Source organism: Ammospiza nelsoni, chromosome 5 (genome assembly GCF_027579445.1).
Source record: "Ammospiza nelsoni isolate bAmmNel1 chromosome 5, bAmmNel1.pri, whole genome shotgun sequence".
Lineage (NCBI taxonomy): Eukaryota > Metazoa > Chordata > Aves > Passeriformes > Passerellidae > Ammospiza > Ammospiza nelsoni.
The window spans coordinates 64,850,307-64,867,837 of NC_080637.1; the positions used below are offsets into that span (position 1 = coordinate 64,850,307).

The 17,531-nt window shown below is 36.9% G+C and overlaps 1 protein-coding gene across 3 annotated transcripts in view; it reads left to right on the forward strand.

Moving 5' to 3' along the window:
* The window catches only part of MYBPC1 (myosin binding protein C1), a 72,319-nt gene that overhangs the window by 24,679 nt on the left and 30,109 nt on the right, over nt 1-17,531 (forward strand). For 2 of the 3 annotated variants that reach the window (XM_059472106.1, XM_059472107.1), the window contains exons 4-11: nt 5,227-5,262; nt 5,904-5,939; nt 8,226-8,333; nt 9,442-9,590; nt 9,932-10,049; nt 11,408-11,459; nt 13,016-13,072; nt 16,527-16,693. In XM_059472106.1, the coding sequence (XP_059328089.1) occupies nt 5,227-5,262; nt 5,904-5,939; nt 8,226-8,333; nt 9,442-9,590; nt 9,932-10,049; nt 11,408-11,459; nt 13,016-13,072; nt 16,527-16,693 (723 nt within the window). The remainder of the gene's footprint in view (nt 1-5,226; nt 5,263-5,903; nt 5,940-8,225; nt 8,334-9,441; nt 9,591-9,931; nt 10,050-11,407; nt 11,460-13,015; nt 13,073-16,526; nt 16,694-17,531) is intronic. The other variant, XM_059472108.1, reaches the window with a different exon arrangement.

Consider the following 17,531-nt stretch of genomic DNA (forward strand, 5'->3'; position numbering starts at 1 on the left):
GCATGGTTATGCTTTTTCACGGCAAATCAAGAAATGGCTTGCTTGAAAATGTATTCTGGCTTTTGCTGTCTTCCAAACAAAATCCTCTCTTTTAGACAGACTGGGTGTATACTGGATACTTGCAGATTTATTTGGCAAAGGCATGCATGGCTATTTTTCTCAGCAGAGTCAAAATATAAACACTGAGAATGTGTGATTCAAGTACCCTTTTGAAAATAAGAATGCTGAACCAGGCTTCAGTGCATGCTATTTTGCCAGTTATCCTTGCATTGAGCAATTATTTTGACACACAAAATTTTGTGTGAGTAATCAAATCTGTCAACTTGGTAATGGAAATGCAATTCAGAAATAATTTGCATGCCTAATGATAGGAAAAAAGATGAAAGTCTTGCCTCAAGCTATTCCAACAGTTAGTTCTGCTTGCTTTAATTTGGATATGAGAAAAATGTTTGTTCCCAAACTGAACATGAATGGTGATTTCCTCACTGCTTACAAGCCTACATTTCACTGAATAAAAATGAAAACATGGTAGGTAACTTATCCAAAACTTCTATTATCTTCTTATACATTATTATGTTTCTGTTTTGAATTTAGTGAAGGAGACAAGTATTTTCTAGGAGGAAAAATGTTCCTTCTAAGAAAAACCTGCTAGGAGGATTTTGCTACCAAAAAATATACTTTGAGGTCCTACTATGGAGAATTGTTGCCTCCATTAAAATTCCAATGAAAGTCTGAATATTAATAGATAGATGACCTTCTGCCATGCTCCAGTGAAACTGTCACCTCTGCCAAGCAAAGGAGATGTCATTGCCAGACACTCAGTAGTAATACTTCTAAAACTTAGTTACAGTGCAGTCGTTCCTATCAGCTCTTGTTTTATTGCAGAATATCACCAAATAAGGGAAAATGTATTTTCATAGATTTATTCCTTCAGGTTTGTGTGCCAGGAAAAAAAAAAACAACTTTATAATGGTGAGCATAATTCACAAAAAGGGAAAAGGTTCCATTTTTCCAATATGTCCAAAACCATTTACACTTGAAACTGAACAGTTCAGCAAGGAAATTATGACAGAACGAGCTAGATGTTATCTTTTATATAAGCTATATGTGAAAGACTTTCTGCATCCTCAGAAGTAGCAGATTTAGGTACTTCCCTGAATAGAAACAAAATGGAAACATTTAATATCTGAATTCCACAGCAATTATGCAATACTTGTGTGCCAGCAGTTGTGTCCTGTTTGCTGATAATTTCTGAGATAGGCTGTAGACACTGCAGGAACCTGAAATGGGACTGTGCTGGAACCTGACATCTAGGAAAGGAATCCTGGTACCCCATGTAAATCCTATAGTCCATCAATTTCACCTCATCCCTAAGAAAATATTAACAACAGAGGTTAGGAAGATACAGTATACCTATCTGTGTGTCTGTTTTCCTGTTCTATTTCTTTTTGGTACTTATTGTCTGTGTGAAATTACATATTTATATTCCTTTGTGTTCACTGTAAAGTTATGAAATGAAAAACGGTGTGGTAAATTCTTTGTATCTCATGGTTATTTTCCTGTAAATTAGTAGCTCAGAGCAGTAAACATAAAATTTTCTTTCATAAAATAAACCAGTTTTAAAAGATCTATAATAATGTTGTAAAAATTCAGGATATATGTGATCATCCATTTTATTTTTGGAGAAATAAAGTGAATCAGCACAAATCCTCCAAATTTACTACATTGTCTTATATTCATTCAATTTAACTGCTTGTGTCTTTGTTTTTAATTTTAGCATTATCTTACAGATTGAATATGTTATAATTTTGTTCCCCCTTGCTGGAATAACAGTCAAATTTTAATATCAATTTGCTCATTCCTTTTTTTAGGTCTCATCCAGCCATTTAGAGAGCTACTAAAATTTCTGTATATTTTACTGATAGCTTTCCTCTAGGTTTCTTCCATCCATCTACTAAAATGTTCATTGCATGTGTCATCCTTGTATTTTCCCAGGTTTCACTTATCCATTCATCTCCCTACTAAAACCTCCCCCCTGTGGGTATGTGCTTCATTTACCATCTCCAAAGTGCCAAGTCCCCTTGATGGGACTGCTGGATTCCCTTTGAAAACCAGACTGGTAATTGAAGTCAGCTAAATATGAAACTCTCAGTCTTGCTGTGCTCTGTGATTTCAGCATGAACAGTAAAATAAAAAATAAAATAATATATAATTTATAGTTTTTTGATACTCCTTCACAATGTTGAGTTTGCCAGCAATGTGGCTGATGGCAGAATAGCAGCTTCCATTTTGTGTGGGATGTTTCAAACCAGGGGAAAGTAAGTCTAAAATTCTTGATAGCAGCAGCTCATGTATAGATCAGTAATTTCTTTATTTTGGACATGTATTTCTACATTTGCTGTGCCAGCAGATGGAAATTTTAATGTTTAGGTTACACTAAGTGTGTTTAGATTAACTTCTTTGGCGATATGGAAAGTGCCTTCATCCTGAAGAATCTATTCCTGATCCAGCTCAGTCTGCTCCACAGTTAATGTCATCCTTTAGAAACAAGAAAAATAAACACTATTACCCTATATGTTAATGAAAGTGTGCCATAGACAAAGAATAAAGTTTTCTATAGAGTAATTAATCTTATCAGCCTGCTGTCAAATGAATCAATTGATTTCCCCATAACAAACTCTTATCATGCAAGAGATTGATAAATATACCCCATTAAAAGTTTACTTGCAGAAGATAAGGGTAGTGAACTAATGATCATTGTTCTACTGACAGATGTGGTATTTTTGCTGGTTTTCTAATCTTTATTTAGACTTTATTTTAGCATAAACAATCATTCATCACAGAAACTGAATTGGCTGTAGCTGCTGAACCAAACTCAGTCCATTTAGTCCTAGAAGCCTGAGATGGAAGGAGTGATGGATTGATAATTACCCATTTATCAAAACAACCCCTCCAGCATGTAGTGTTTTCATACTCTTTACATTTCTAAGACATTCAATTGGGCTTTCATCCTTATTCTTCTGACACGTTTGTTTGTTTGTTTCCTTTGTTTGTCTTTGATGTTAACATTTTGTTTGAAAAATGAGAGATTACCCTGGAGAAACCCAGCCAATCCCCCTGCAAAACTAATAACTTCTTCTTGGGTTTTTTACTTTTTCAAATGATCAAATGAAAGAGAAAACTGAGTGGTCCTTTCATAACTTGATTATCATACATCATCATGTAGGATGCATCACATCAAATGTTTTATGCTGGTCTTAATTACTTTTTTTACAGTCAAATGGCTCTTTGAGCCATCATCAATCACAATGGTGACATCATTGACCAAAAGAGCTGAAAGTACAATTAATGCTTTCATGAAATATGCAGAAATATTTGCAGTGGAAGCACATAGCCTTGCATCCATTTAGCTGCTAATGCAGTATGTTAAAACATCTGACATGACTTAATCATTACTGTGCTTTTACTGAAAATCAACATTTTCAACATCTGCTTATGGCATTGGATGATGCAGCTCATGAGAACTCTTCCATTATTCTTGGTTTTTTCCTGTGAAGAAGAAAAGATATTTGCAAGATAACACATTAATCCTTCATGTGTAGGCAAATCTTTTACAACTTTCATCCTCCTCCCAAGGGATCTTTAAAATGAAGTTTGACGAATCATTAAAAAGGAATGAGTAAAATGTTATGGTTGAAGTAAACAAATTCTATTAACAGACTTTTAATTAGCCTTCAGTGGTTAAACAAATCCAAAAATTCAATATTGACAGTGTTAATGAAAATGCAACTATATTTCATATGTGCTTTTGTCATAGTTATGAGATTTTTCCTTGAAAAAATATAGATAAATTATAACTTTAAGGTCAAAATCAAAGGATAACTTCAGATTTAAAATTTCATTATGGAAACACAAATACAAGATATAAAAAAATCCAACCTCCAAAAAGACTGTCTTTAAAGATGTGTGTTAATATTTTTCCAAAGTTGTTTTTGTTTAACTGTATTCTCCATTTTGAAGTGTTCTACAGATTATTCTCTCATCCTGTATAAAAACACGTTATCTTCATATAATTATATATTAAATCCTAAATATATCTAGTTTATTTTTATCTTTCAAAGGATACTTTGGTTATTTCCTTACTTTTTTACCATTAGGATTTTAAGACACTTTTTGCTTATTTTTATCAAAGCTGATCTCTGAGGTTTCTAGTCAACATTTAAAATTCAAAGAGTCTCTTGTAAAGATGATCTTTACCTCATCCTGGCTTTCATTAGAATTCATTAGAATTTCCATTAGAATTTCATTTAATTAGAATTTCCATTTAACACCAGTTTCCTGTTTTTCTTAGGCTTTTGATTTTTATAAATATAAGCCTCAACATATTCTATATGACTAAACATTTGCTATTTTATAAATAGATTATATATTTTTATAAATATATAATTATATAATATATATTTTATAAAATATATAAAATATATATATAAAACATTATATATTTTATAAATATAAACCTCAACATATTCTATATGACTAAAAATTTTAAAATATGTCAGTAACAACTGCTTGTAGCAATTTAATACCTCATGATAGTCAACTTTTAGTGTGATCAAAAAGAAAATCCATCATGGTGATAATAGTTCTTTCCTTATTTAAAATTATTCTCCTGTTGATATGAGGAAGAAATGAGTTGTGTATTCCTTGCACTTTAAATTAATATTATAGTGTAGAAATTACAAAGTATAAATAGAGGGGACTAGTTTTAACTTTTCATATCTTGATTTAATAATGCTGAATGCATATGTGGTGCACATTTTAATTGCAGACGTGGTCATCAGAGAAATGACATCTTCCTCAGGTTAGATATGTGATTCTCCTTCATTTCATTGTGGCTTTCTTATTGTAATTACTGTGGATTACATCTCTAACAAACAGAATCACTCCGCAGCTCTCATATAAACTCATGATTTAATCATAGATCACAGCCCACATCTCATCTTGTTCTTTACTTGCTTAAAACATCAAGGTTTACCATTTCAGCTACTGAATTATGCAAAGCTTCTCTCATCAGTTTGAATCTTCCATTGTGAATGCTCCTGAATATTGCAATTTATTTCCCTTTCTTTTGCAGGTTTTACATTTTCATGTAGTTGTTTTAAAGCAGATGATCGCCTGTGCTTTCAGTTTCTTCATGTGCTTTTTCATTTGTATTTCTTTTCACAGATGAAGATGACACCTCAGTTAGTACTCCACCAGCAGGTTAGGACTGTGATAATGCTTTGTGTGTGTATGTATGTATGTATTTTTCTCTTGAATATTAATGAAGAAAGAGTCCAAACAGGCAGACTGAACTCAAAAGATACAACTTAGAAATTTTTTTAAGGTGCCCTATATTTTATTAATCTCTGTTCAGAAGTACAAGACCCTTCTATCAGTTAAGACCCTTTCCAGTCCTGTCTTGAGGTCTTCAGTAAATCTCCCAGTAGAAGGTAAAATATTGGTTAGTAGATACAAAAACAATTCCAGATAAATAAGTATACTGTTTAAATAATCAAAATACTGTCCCTCAGACAAATATTGAGGAATGAAAATTCCTCTGTTACCTGGCACTACACAAATCATAGAAAAAACATCAGCCTCATGTAACCTTTCTGAAGAAACTCTTCAATGGAATTAAACTAATTTAGATTTTTCTAGAGAAAAGTGGGGAAGATTTCTGGGGGTTTTTCTTAGCTGTTCACATTTTTTTGGTATTCAAGTAGTTCCTCATGGATACGGTCCCAAATATTTAATCTAATCTTCTTGTATGAAGAATCAATGTTCTTAAAATCCCAGTGATCTGAGGCCAGTAAAGCTGTGATCTCTGAGCTGGTGTCATCTAAGTTGCTCTTCCCTTTCAGATGGGATGTCTAAGCCAGCGGAAAGAAAGGATTCAGGTGAGACCTCCTGAGAAACACTCCCAAAATTACATAATAAAAATACTTTCTAGACTTTATTTTTAAAAGATAATACTTTATTTTTGTTGTTTAGACAGCAGCAAACTGTAGTTGTTGAAATGCTTCAAAGTACCAGGGCAAATAAGATTCTAGCAGCTGAACCAGGAGCGAGAAGGCTGTGCTGCACAGAACAGAACATGTATTTGGCACATACATACATACCTATCTATCTATATCTGTGTCTGTATAGATAGATACATAGCTGTTCCATTCCTCCTCAGCCTACAGGAATTCCATTCCCACATCCAGCCTCACACAGGTCCCAGAAGACTGGGAATCCCACACACAGCTCCCAGAAGACTGTAGGAGAATGGCTTCCTCTCGCACCTCAGAGGACGGTGGGGAAAACTTAGCAAAAATCATCATAACCTCTTTCTTCCTACCCTGGCAGGTAACCCACACTGCACCCACTCTGGTGGTTTCAGGATTTGCAGCCTCTGGATCAAAATGAGCAGCTGGTACTTCAACCATGGTTATGGACCTGGCATAGCCGCCTATGCCAGCCCACGTCAAACCCACCCCTCCTTCTCTTTGTTTAATTAATATCTAGAGGTGATGATAATATTTACGTGTTCCTTTATGTGGTACCAAATTAATGCCTCTGTGTAAGCTTTTTTCCATTTATTAATACCATTTTTCATTTATTAATATCCTTTTTCCATTTCACCCCGTGGCGTGTTAGGTTTGTTGCTGCACGTGACCAGATCCTGTGCTGTCATCACTTCATCCTCTTACTACCAGTAACCTTCACTTGTTCTCATGTTGTTTCCATATATTGCCATCTCTGAGTGGTATAATCTAAAAATTTAGATTATAGAGAGTATATATAGATATGTATCTATATATATTTGTGTTCAGTTGTGTCTGTGTAAATCATTCCATGTATGTGTGTATATATGTGTACATACATGTGTGTATATACATGAATGTCTTCACCTGTGAGAAATATTGTACAAGCAGGCATATACAGAGGTGCTAGGCACACCACCCACAATTGACTGAAACACTAACACTTTATAGTAAAGCTATCTGGCATTTTGATACCTTTTTAAAATTCATAATAGGTTTTAGGATAACAAAACCAATTTGTTTACATTTTCCCATGGCTGCCATGAGCTGCGTCGTGTTTCTGGGTGGTAAAAATTTTCCTGAGTTGAAAAGGTTCCCACAGCAGTAATCACTACATATCAGAAAGACTATTCTGATCTCTAACTTGAATTAGTTTCCTCTCTGTGCTGGCAATAACTCCTCAAAAAACAGAGATGTGACATTTGGACTTCAGATTGGAATATGAGACATGAGCTTTGCCTCTCTGCAGAAAGTGAGCAGAAAAGAGATGGGCATTCACCGCCTTTCTCTCCTTGTACTTTCTGCTAGGAATCAGTTTTGACCATGGTTTTACACAAGATGTAATGGCATAACACAAAGCCAGGGCTGTTCAGATAGACAGAGAGAGTAGAGACACACAGCCCTCCTGGTACAGTGCTCTGCCCTGGGGAAAGCACACTTTTGCTGCTTCTCTCAGTACTGTTGTTCCTTTTCAGTTCCAAAGTCCCATTTTCCAGAAGGGAAGGTGCTGTGTCTGAACATATTTCACAATCATTTCCATCTGACAAACTACTTTTTCCATAAAATATCACATAAAATTCACATGGCAGGATATGGTATTGACAGATCCCCAAATTCTCTGCCTCTGTCATGGCAGAAAAGAAGAAAGTTCAGAAGTGAGCTTCATTCCTGCCCTACTTTGCAGACATAGAGGAAGAACCAGCTTGTACAATGGACTTATTTTGGGTTGGGAGAGATCCACTGAAACTGTGCATCAGATGTAGGGATTGTTGTGCTTCTAGCTGTTTGTGTTTTCAGAACCTCCATCTCTTCTGAAAAACAAAGAGCTGGTTTTGTGCATCACCTCTGTAAAGCACTCATGGTTGAATGCTGGTGCCCTTCAAGTTGCTCAGTGCCTGACCTGGCTGATCAGGTTCCCCTTTCTTCCTCCCTGAGTTTCATTTTCCATCACCACAGAGGTAGTGCTCTTGCAGGAACTGTACACAATGTGACAGCCAAGCAATGGATGTCAGTGTGAACAAAAACTCACAAGTCTTTCAGGACATCAGAAGAGAAAGGTGCTAGGGCTAGAGAGTTTAGGAAGTTCAGGTAAGTGTACTTTGGAGGGAGTGAAACACCCTCAGATCACTGATTTTTCCCCTTCTGTCTGCATCTCAGTATGGTCTCTTGGAGAAGGAGCTCCAGAGGAGTCAGAGAAGCGTGATGATGATGCCCAAAGATCCACTCTATTCGTCGAGAAACCTCAGAGTGGAACAGTGAGTGTTGGTAAGTGCCTGGGAACAAAACCAAAAGCCACTCCCAGAGACAGAGGCTGAGCTGGGAATGGTGTGGGCAGATCCTCTGGCACTCAGCTTCTGCCCTCAGCTGCAAGTACAGCCTCTGGTTTTAGCTGGATGGGAACTCCACTCTTTGAAGGCAAAAAGGACTGTATTCAGAGAAGTAAAACCCCAATTGTTTAATTCAAAACAAGCTCAAAATCTAATAATTTAATGAGTATATTAGTAAGAGGTACAGTTTCTGGGGAAGAAAGCTGGTTTTTTTGATACTGTTGGCTGCACTGTTATTGATATATCAAGAAGATCTTATGCAGAGTATCGCTGGCCGGGGTCTATGTACAAATCACAAATGGGATGGGACTTCTGGGAACGTGCCTTGAGCTGTTTTATTTTCCAGCATCACTCTCATTACATGGCTATACAATGGGAAGATGCCATCAGCTCACATCTCAGGCAGCAGACTAAGAACTTAATGTTACAACTTACTTTATAAGTTTTTTGACCAATCACACAAAGCAAAAGCACATTGACAGTAGTTCTATCCAACCATTATAAGCACAGGTACCTTTGGTTAAAACAATCCTTGTTTATTTCAAATACAATACCTGCTTGTAAGCCTTCAAACACAATGTACAGAGCTCCATCATTCAGCTTCAAACTTCCTAATATCTTGCTAGACAAACTTTTCTATAGCTTAGAGAGTTATTCTAGGCAAGCATTAATACACAGACCATTGTTCTATTTGTCCTTGTTTTTCTACTTTTTAAATAATTTTTCTGCTGACCTATCTCATGGCTGCTGCTTAGCTCTAATCACAGTTCTGCTGTCTCTGAGGCCTGCCTTTTGCAGCTTTCCCAAAACCCTCTGATTTTGTAGATTCCCACAGCAGAGTAGCAGCAGAAAGCTTCCAGACCCAAAATCATTAACCTCTGTTCTACTGCAGTACTTTCATAGTCTGTGTGACTCCATCTGACTCTTAATTTTGTGGTAGAACACATGGTGGCTGAATGGAACAAAAGTGAAAGGAACTTGTAGAGACCCAACTGACCAACCACGTGTTCCTCAACAGCTGCATTATTCTTTTCTCTTTCTGAAAGGTGGGAATATTACATTTATAGCCAAAGTAGAAGCCAAAGATCTTCTCCGAAAGCCAAACGTTAAGTGGTTTAAAGGAAAATGGATGGATCTGGCCAGCAAAGCAGGGAAGCACCTGCAGCTGAAGGAGTCCTTCGAGCGTCACACCAAGGTGTGTCTTCACTTTTGCTTCTTATGGGGGCAAAGCTCCAAAGAGAGCTTAAAGATCAGTTTAAGGCAACAGGTAGAAGTTAAAGAGCAGTGGAGTGTAACCCCAGCTTCAGTGGTGATCTCTGACCCTCTGCAGAAGCAGATTTTCTGCTCTCCCAACTCAGGACAAGTAATGGTGGGGAAATCAAAGTTTTCTGATGCCATTTCTGGGTTCCAATTTCTTTTCAGAGCCCATTATTAGAGTTCTATGTTTATGTTGCATGTCTGAAAGACTCATGTTTAAACCTCTGCTTTGTGCAAATGCATTCCCCACATTAATGAATGACTATGCTTGATTTTTAGATTCATACATTTGAGATGCAGATCATCAAAGCTAAGGAAAACTATGCAGGGAACTATCGTTGTGAAGTGTCTTACAAGGACAAATTTGATAGCTGCTCTTTTGACCTTGAAGTCACTGGTAAGGTTCCATTTGTATCTGTAAAGCTTTATAAGGATTGCTTTCTTTCTTTCTCTCTTTCTTTCTTTCTTTCTTTCTTTCTTTCTTTCTTTCTTTCTTTCTTTCTTTCTTTCTTTCTTTCTTTCTTTCTTTCTTTCTTTCTTTCTTTCTTTCTTTCTTTCTTTCTTTCTTTCTTTCTTTCTTTCTTTTTCTCTTTCTCTCTTTCTCTCTCTTTATCTCTTTTTTCTTTCTTTTTCTTTCTTTTCTTTCTTTCTTTCTTTCTTTCTTTCTTTCTTTCTTTCTTTCTTTCTTTCTTTCTTTCTTTCTTTCTTTCTTTCTTTCTTTCTTTCTTTCTTTCTTTCTTTCTTTCTTTCTTTCTTTCTTTCTTTCTTTTTCTCTTTCTCTCTTTCTCTCTCTCTTTCTCTCTTTCTCTCTCTTTATCTCTTTTTTCTTTCTTTTTCTTTCTTTTCTTTCTTTCTTTCTTTCTTTCTTTCTTTCTTTCTTTCTTTCTTTCTTTCTTTCTTTCTTTCTTTCTTTCTTTCTTTCTTTCTTTCTTTCTTTTCTTTTCTTTTTTCTCTCTATCTCTTTCTCTCTCTCTCTTTCTTTCTTTTCTTTTTTTTTTAATTTGAAATGACACTTCATTTTGTTCAGACCCTTTAAATGAAATGATACTTAAAATGAACGTTTTTAGCATAGAGCTCAGAAAATTTTCTTGTATCTGTAATTTACTGCCTAAATGAACACTGGAATAGATACCATGTGAGACATTTATCCAAAAATTAGAAAAGCTGGCGGGTAAAACCAGTATTGAACTCAAATCAGGCTCTGGCACACAAAACTCAGGGCTTTGTGAATGTGCTCAGAGGTCAGCAAGGCAGGGGGCCAGCCCGGCTCCATCCATTCACTGTCTGTGGATCAGAACCATTTGATCTGATCCAGGCTGTCCCAAAGGGGTAATTCCCACATGGGGAATGAATTCCTCCTTGCCCTGACAATAGATGTGTGTCTGTAGCTGCAGAGGAGACTGACTCTGTCTCCTTCCTCTGATGCTGAGCATACCGAGAGAGAACAAGAGGCCAGCAGGGGAGAAAGCAAAGGAAATGAGGAGACGAAAAGGCCAGAGCCTGTGAATAAGGCAGGCAGGGGAAGGGAGAGAAACACCAGATAAACAAATCTATGCAGAACTGCAGAAAGTACTTCAGAGAAATTATACACTTAACACTGAGCGTCTTTGCAGATACCAGAACCTAGTGCCAAAGGGGAAGCACAAATGCTGGTCATGCAGCAGGAAACTGAACAAATTCCATACTCCAAATGACACTGACTACATAAATTATTAAAATTGTGTTTTTAATTCCTGTGTTACTGTTATTTCATAGAATCTTCCCAAGCTGCTCCATCCATTGACATCAGATCTGCTTTCAAAAGAAGGTAACTTCACTGATCCTATCCAGCTCCTCAGTAATGGACATTGATAGCATGCACAGAACTTGTGTCAGACAATTGTACCTGATATAAATTATAAAACTGTATTTGTAAGTACAGATTAAAGAAGTGGGATTTTGAGTAATTGGTAGTGGTTAGAATGAAATAGTTACAACACATAGATAGTACACATGATATTAAGTACCCCTACTGTGAAATTACAAGTGTCATTAATTTAAAGGAAAATTGAACATTTAAGTCAATTAAATATGTTTCTTTGGAGGTTTTTAAAAATGTATTTTAATTTTTAAAATATATTTTCATTCACTAAAATATTCTACTGCATGATTCCTGAAAGCTGTCAGCCACAATATGAAAGTTCTTGGTCCCAGTCCTGCACTGATTAAAAGCAGAGAGAAAATTCACACTGATTTCAAGAAGACAGGATCTGGCTTTGTTACCTAACAGTAAATACCATCAATAAGGAAAACCAGCAAATAGGACAGCACAGAGAATCTAAGATAAAGCATTGTGTCTTAAAGTTTGTTATCTTTCTGAAAACGTAGCAATTCTAACCAGTATAGATGTCATCTCTTTATGGTGAAATATATAAAGAATATTGAGAATGAAAATACTTTACAAACAGATAATTAATGCAGTTTGTTAATTTACAAGTAAAGCTGTAATTCAGAGATAACTGCTTTTATTTAGGGGGCTTTAATTTAAAGATAAATACAAAAGATATTACATTCAAGGCGCATTTCCTTCTTTAGCACATGTTTAAAAAAGCAGTAACTACTCTCCCCAAGCAGATGAAGATATCTCAGTGTTTTCTGATTTTTTAAGTAATATCTTGCGTGTAAAATCTTGATTAAACATTGGCTTCATTTCAGTTAAGATTTGCGCTATTTTTCCCTTTTTATAAATATTTAGGACATTTCTTTTGTCTATATGTGCTCTATGATAAGGTAATTCTGCTAAAGATCATATCACAGAAAGAAATGCACCTTGATAGGACTGTGATTCTATCTGTAAAAATGGACAATATGCTCTTTTATTCTTTTTTATAACTGTTTTCTCCCTTCATTTAGGGAAAGGTAAAATCTTTAAGGCTAAGTACTTTTCAATCAGTATTTGACAGAGCTATGCATTGTTAAAAGCATCACCCAGCAATGCAAATCTTTGTTTTGTTTTCACAGCAAGAGATCAGCACAAGCCCTTTGTTTTGTCCACTACAGAAATGAAAAACAAAGCTGGTTGTGTTGACTAGCTGCCATTTGTTTGTGTTACTGAAATCTAACACAAACCTTGGCAAATTTATGTACTCAGTTACAAAAATTTGCCATCAAAGTATAAGAAGAAGCAATGCAAACCTTTGTGTTATTTTTCACAAACGCCTACAGAAACATAATCCGTGTGAAAAAGCATACAAGTTTGTGTTGGTTTTATACAATTATTTGTGTTTCTGGACAGTGTTGAGTGTATGAGAAGTGTAGAGCAATGAGTGTTGTCTAAGTCTTCCTGTATTAAACAAAGATTTGATCTTTTTCTGTTGATAACAGTGGTGAAGGACAAGAGGATGCAGGAGAACTTGACTTTAGTGGTCTCCTGAAACGTAGGTGAGAACCAAGTGGTGCAGTGAGCAGGTGTGGATTGCAAACCATTAGGTTCACCCACAGAAACAGTCAGGTGTAGCATTAATAACTCCTCAAGGATTTTGTGACTTTTCAGCTTTTTAATGTTTCTAACTGGTTTTTATTCTCATAGTATAATATGCAAATATTCTGTTATTTTTGCCTCTAAGTGTGCAGAAAAGAAACCTCAAAAGATTTGAGTGTGCTGGGAAAAGAAGTGAGCCTCAGCCTAAACAGCCCAATAACATTTAGTTCACTTGCTATTTCTTTTGTGTTTGCATGGAAAGCACAGGGGGGAAATTTCCTACACAGGGATGAGCAGTACAGAAAATTGAGTCTGGTGCCACAGTAAAAAATCCTGCAAGGGTTAAATTTATCTCTGTGGGTACATCCTCAGTTGATTTTATAAGCATCCTGATATGAAAACATCATATATCATGCTTTCAAGTCACGGATATTGGTATAATTCTTTGTAGATTTTTTTAATATGTACAAATATTTTTTTAATATGCACAATACACAAATGCTCAGTCATGTTTTATTTGACTCAAATGTTTTGATGGAAAAAAAAATGGGGTACATTTTTCTCTGATTTGCCTTGAAAATCTGGTGTTATGATAGTTATGTCTCTAGTTATCTCAGATCTTAAACCCAGTTTAGTCTTTCACCTGGTTAAGACAAGACAGCTAATTCATCGCCTTTTAAAATCCAGCAGAGAAATTCTATATGCCATGGAAATCAATGACAGCTAATCACAGAGAACTGGAAAAAGGAATCACATCCTTTTTCTCATCTACCACTTACTCTAAAAGAGGAATATCTGTAGCATTAATTACATTAAAAGGTCACAAAGGGCTCATTGGCTATGAGGGCGAGAATAGCATTTAAGCAACTAAAGCACACAGGAGAAGCTGAAGCTGAAAGTAGACAAAGAATTACCTGGACCAATTCTAATCCACCAGGTCTGTGTTTTTTCAATCTTCTCATCCCTAATTAGGACCATCAGTTTGTCTTTTCATCCTACTAATCAAGCCATGCCAGTTCTCATGACCGCCTGTGTGGTGCTTCCACAGTAACATGAGAGATGCATGTGAGAGTTCTTGGTGTTTTTGTGGAAAAATAAATGTGATTTAAGAGACATGATATCACTTTACTAACAATTAACTCTTAAGATTTGTAAGACAAATACTGTCCAGCCTTATAAATATGGAATATCTATGGTGTGTTTAATGGATAAAGCAAATATTTGGTTTTTAGACACCATTATTTGACTTTGGTCAAATTGGTTCACCTTGCTTCAGGCCCTGAAATGCAACCTCATATTTCTGAGCTTAATTGAATAAAATTGTTAATTAAGCCACAGTGTGGATATTAATATCCATGTGTCTGGATATTAACATCCATTATTATGAAGACAAATCCATGGTTTTATTTCAATTTTTACAACAGGCAATGTTTGAGGTGCATTCTTTCTCTATTTTTTATGGTTGTATGACCAAGGAAAGACCTAGAACTTTTCCCTTTTGGTTCATACTATTTGAAACATGTTTTTTTTAGAAAAAAAAAAACAAACCTAAATGCATACAATCAATATACTGTCTACTTTCTAATTTTCTGCTGGTTGGCAGGCAGGCGTATCAAGTCTTATCTCAGTAAGCCACACTATGACTGGATATTCTTTGTCAATGCAGTGGATCTGTAGCACCATGACATTCCAAGAGGCACAAGATCTAAAAACCACTCAAATATTTAGGTCCTCGTTGTGTTGGTTTTTGGTTTTGGGGTTTTTTTTTTGTTTTGTTGGTGGGGTTTTTTTGGGATTCTTTGGGGTTTTTTCCCAAGTACATCTTGCAACAAAATGCACATATTTAGGAAAGAGATCTGAAAGTGATTTCATGGCAAGGTCAGCAGTCAGTCTGCTCAGGCAATACCTTGCTCTGTTTGGCCTCAGCTCAAACTACTGAGGTCTCAGAACAAAATTGGCTTGCGCTAAGCATCAAAATTCGTTTTCCAGTTATGCAAGAGGAAAACAAGCCAGAAATTGAGTCTTCCAGTCTGGTTGAAAATCAGGATCCTCATTCTCAACCACTGCCTGATTTAAAGGGGAGCTTTATTTGGATTCCCCCAGAATGGATGGAAAGGATAAAAGGAACAAATTATCGAATTACATACCTGAGATTCTCTAACTTACATTGCTGTCTCAGATTTATTCTATTTGAAAGACTGCACAGGGAGAGCCTCTCTTCTTTTTTTAAAATTACAGAGATATTATGAAAATGAATAAACTTCATGGACTAAACAGCAAAGTGGATTCCATGGTTCTTCATCCACCATGCAGAGATTCTTAGGGGTCTTTAGTGCTATTTCTGTATATGTCAAAGAAAATCCTCTCTTTGACTCCACAAAGTTCAGGTCTAACAGTGCCTCACTTCAAAACTTGTTATTTTTTTATTTCTCAGACATTTATTTTCTTCCTCTGCTCTCAAAAGTACTAATTTTCTTAGACAAGTTAAGTCAAATTGGAATGATCTTGGTCTGATCATAATGATATTGCAGGAGGAAAAATCTAGATTTCTTCCTGAATTCCAGTATTGTTCTAGCAGTTCACTTTTTTTGAGCTAAATTTTCAATCTGAAAAAATATAATTTTGTTTAGGATGCTTTCATTGTTCTATCATTTAATGGCTGCCATTGAAAAAAATAATTATACTTCTCTTTATTGGTTGTCTTAGCCTGGAGTTGCAGACAGTAAATACAGCACTAAAACTTCTGTGTAAAGGTGATTCCTCACACAGGCCTCTAAACACATTTCCTGCTCTTAAGACCAAGATACACATGGAAGTGAACAGATCCATCATTCAAGTCCAAGTTGGTGTGGAAATCTCCAGTTCCTATTCATTTGACAACTTTAAGTAATGCTGAGAAGCATTGGTGTAACTATAAACAGACACAGATTCCCCTGCATTTCAATGTCCTGTCACCAGTCACCCACAGCAGTAATTACAGGGATTCAGGGTTTGAAAACATTTTTATGTAATTTTGAAATGTACAGATTAGACTCAGTGGTGCCATCATAAATTGTGATTGATTCTGCTCAAGTTACAGCAGATAAAACTGATTTAAGTGGAATTAACCTGTAGGCTATTACATTTTCAAAATGTATTTTTTTGGGAAGCAATATAAAAATTCTCATAAGTGATTGTATCAGAAAAGGACAAATTAAAACTTGCATTCCAATTCTGCCTTGAAGGAAAGGAAGGAGTGAATGCCATTCTGAGCTACTACAATCATATGGAAGGAAATAAAAAAGATACGATGGCAGCCTTCAAATTTTGGCCAAGACGTTTGTAGCCTCACCATACGTTCAGCTTCACCTGTTTTTTATGGTTTGATTAAGCCTCGCTGACTCTTCCCCCATAATCTTATTTTGCTAACACCAGGGAGGTCAAGCAGCAAGAGGAGGAGCCCGAGGTGGACGTGTGGGATCTGCTGAAGAACGCGAACCCCAGCGAGTACGAGAAGATCGCGTTCCAGTACGGCATCACCGACCTGCGGGGCATGCTGAAACGGCTGAAGCGCATGCGCAGGGAGGTGAAGAAGAGCGCAGGTACAGATGGGGCAGAACATCCCTGGGCTCTGAGGTCACACACAGCCATCCCTGGGCTCTGAGGTCACACACAGCCATTCCTGTGCTCATTGGTCACACAAAATTGTTCCTGTGCTCACTGCTCACACACAGCCATTCCTGTGCTCACTGCTCACACACATTCCTGTGCTCATTGCTCACACACAGCCATTCCTGGGGTCTGTGGTCACACACAGCCATCCCTGTGCTCAGTGCTCACACACAGCCATCCCTGTGGTCATTCTCACACACATTCTTGTGCTCACTGCTCACACACAGCCATTCCTGTGCTCACTGCTCAAACACAGCCATTCCTGTGCTCATTGCTCACACACAGCCATCCCTGTGCTCAGTGCTCACACACAGCCATTCCTGTGCTCGTTGCTCACACACAGCCATTCCTGTGCTCATTGCTCACACAAAATTGTTCCTGTGCTCACTGCTCACACACAGCCATCCCTGTGCTCATTCTCACACACATTCCTGTCCTCACTGCTCACACACAGCCATCCCTGTGCTCATTCTCACACACAGCCATTCCTGTGCTCATTCTCACACACAGCCATTCCTGTACTCATTGCTCACACACAACCATTCCTGTGCTCAGTGCTCACACACATTCCTGTGCTCATTGCTCACACACAGCCATCCCTGTGCTCACTGCTCACACACAGCCATCCCTGTGCTCACTGCTCACACACACATTCCTGTGCTCGTTGCTCACACACAGCCATCCCTGTGCTCACTGCTCACACACAGCCATTCCTGTGCTCATTGCTCACACACATTCCTGTGCTCACTGCTCACACACAGCCATTCC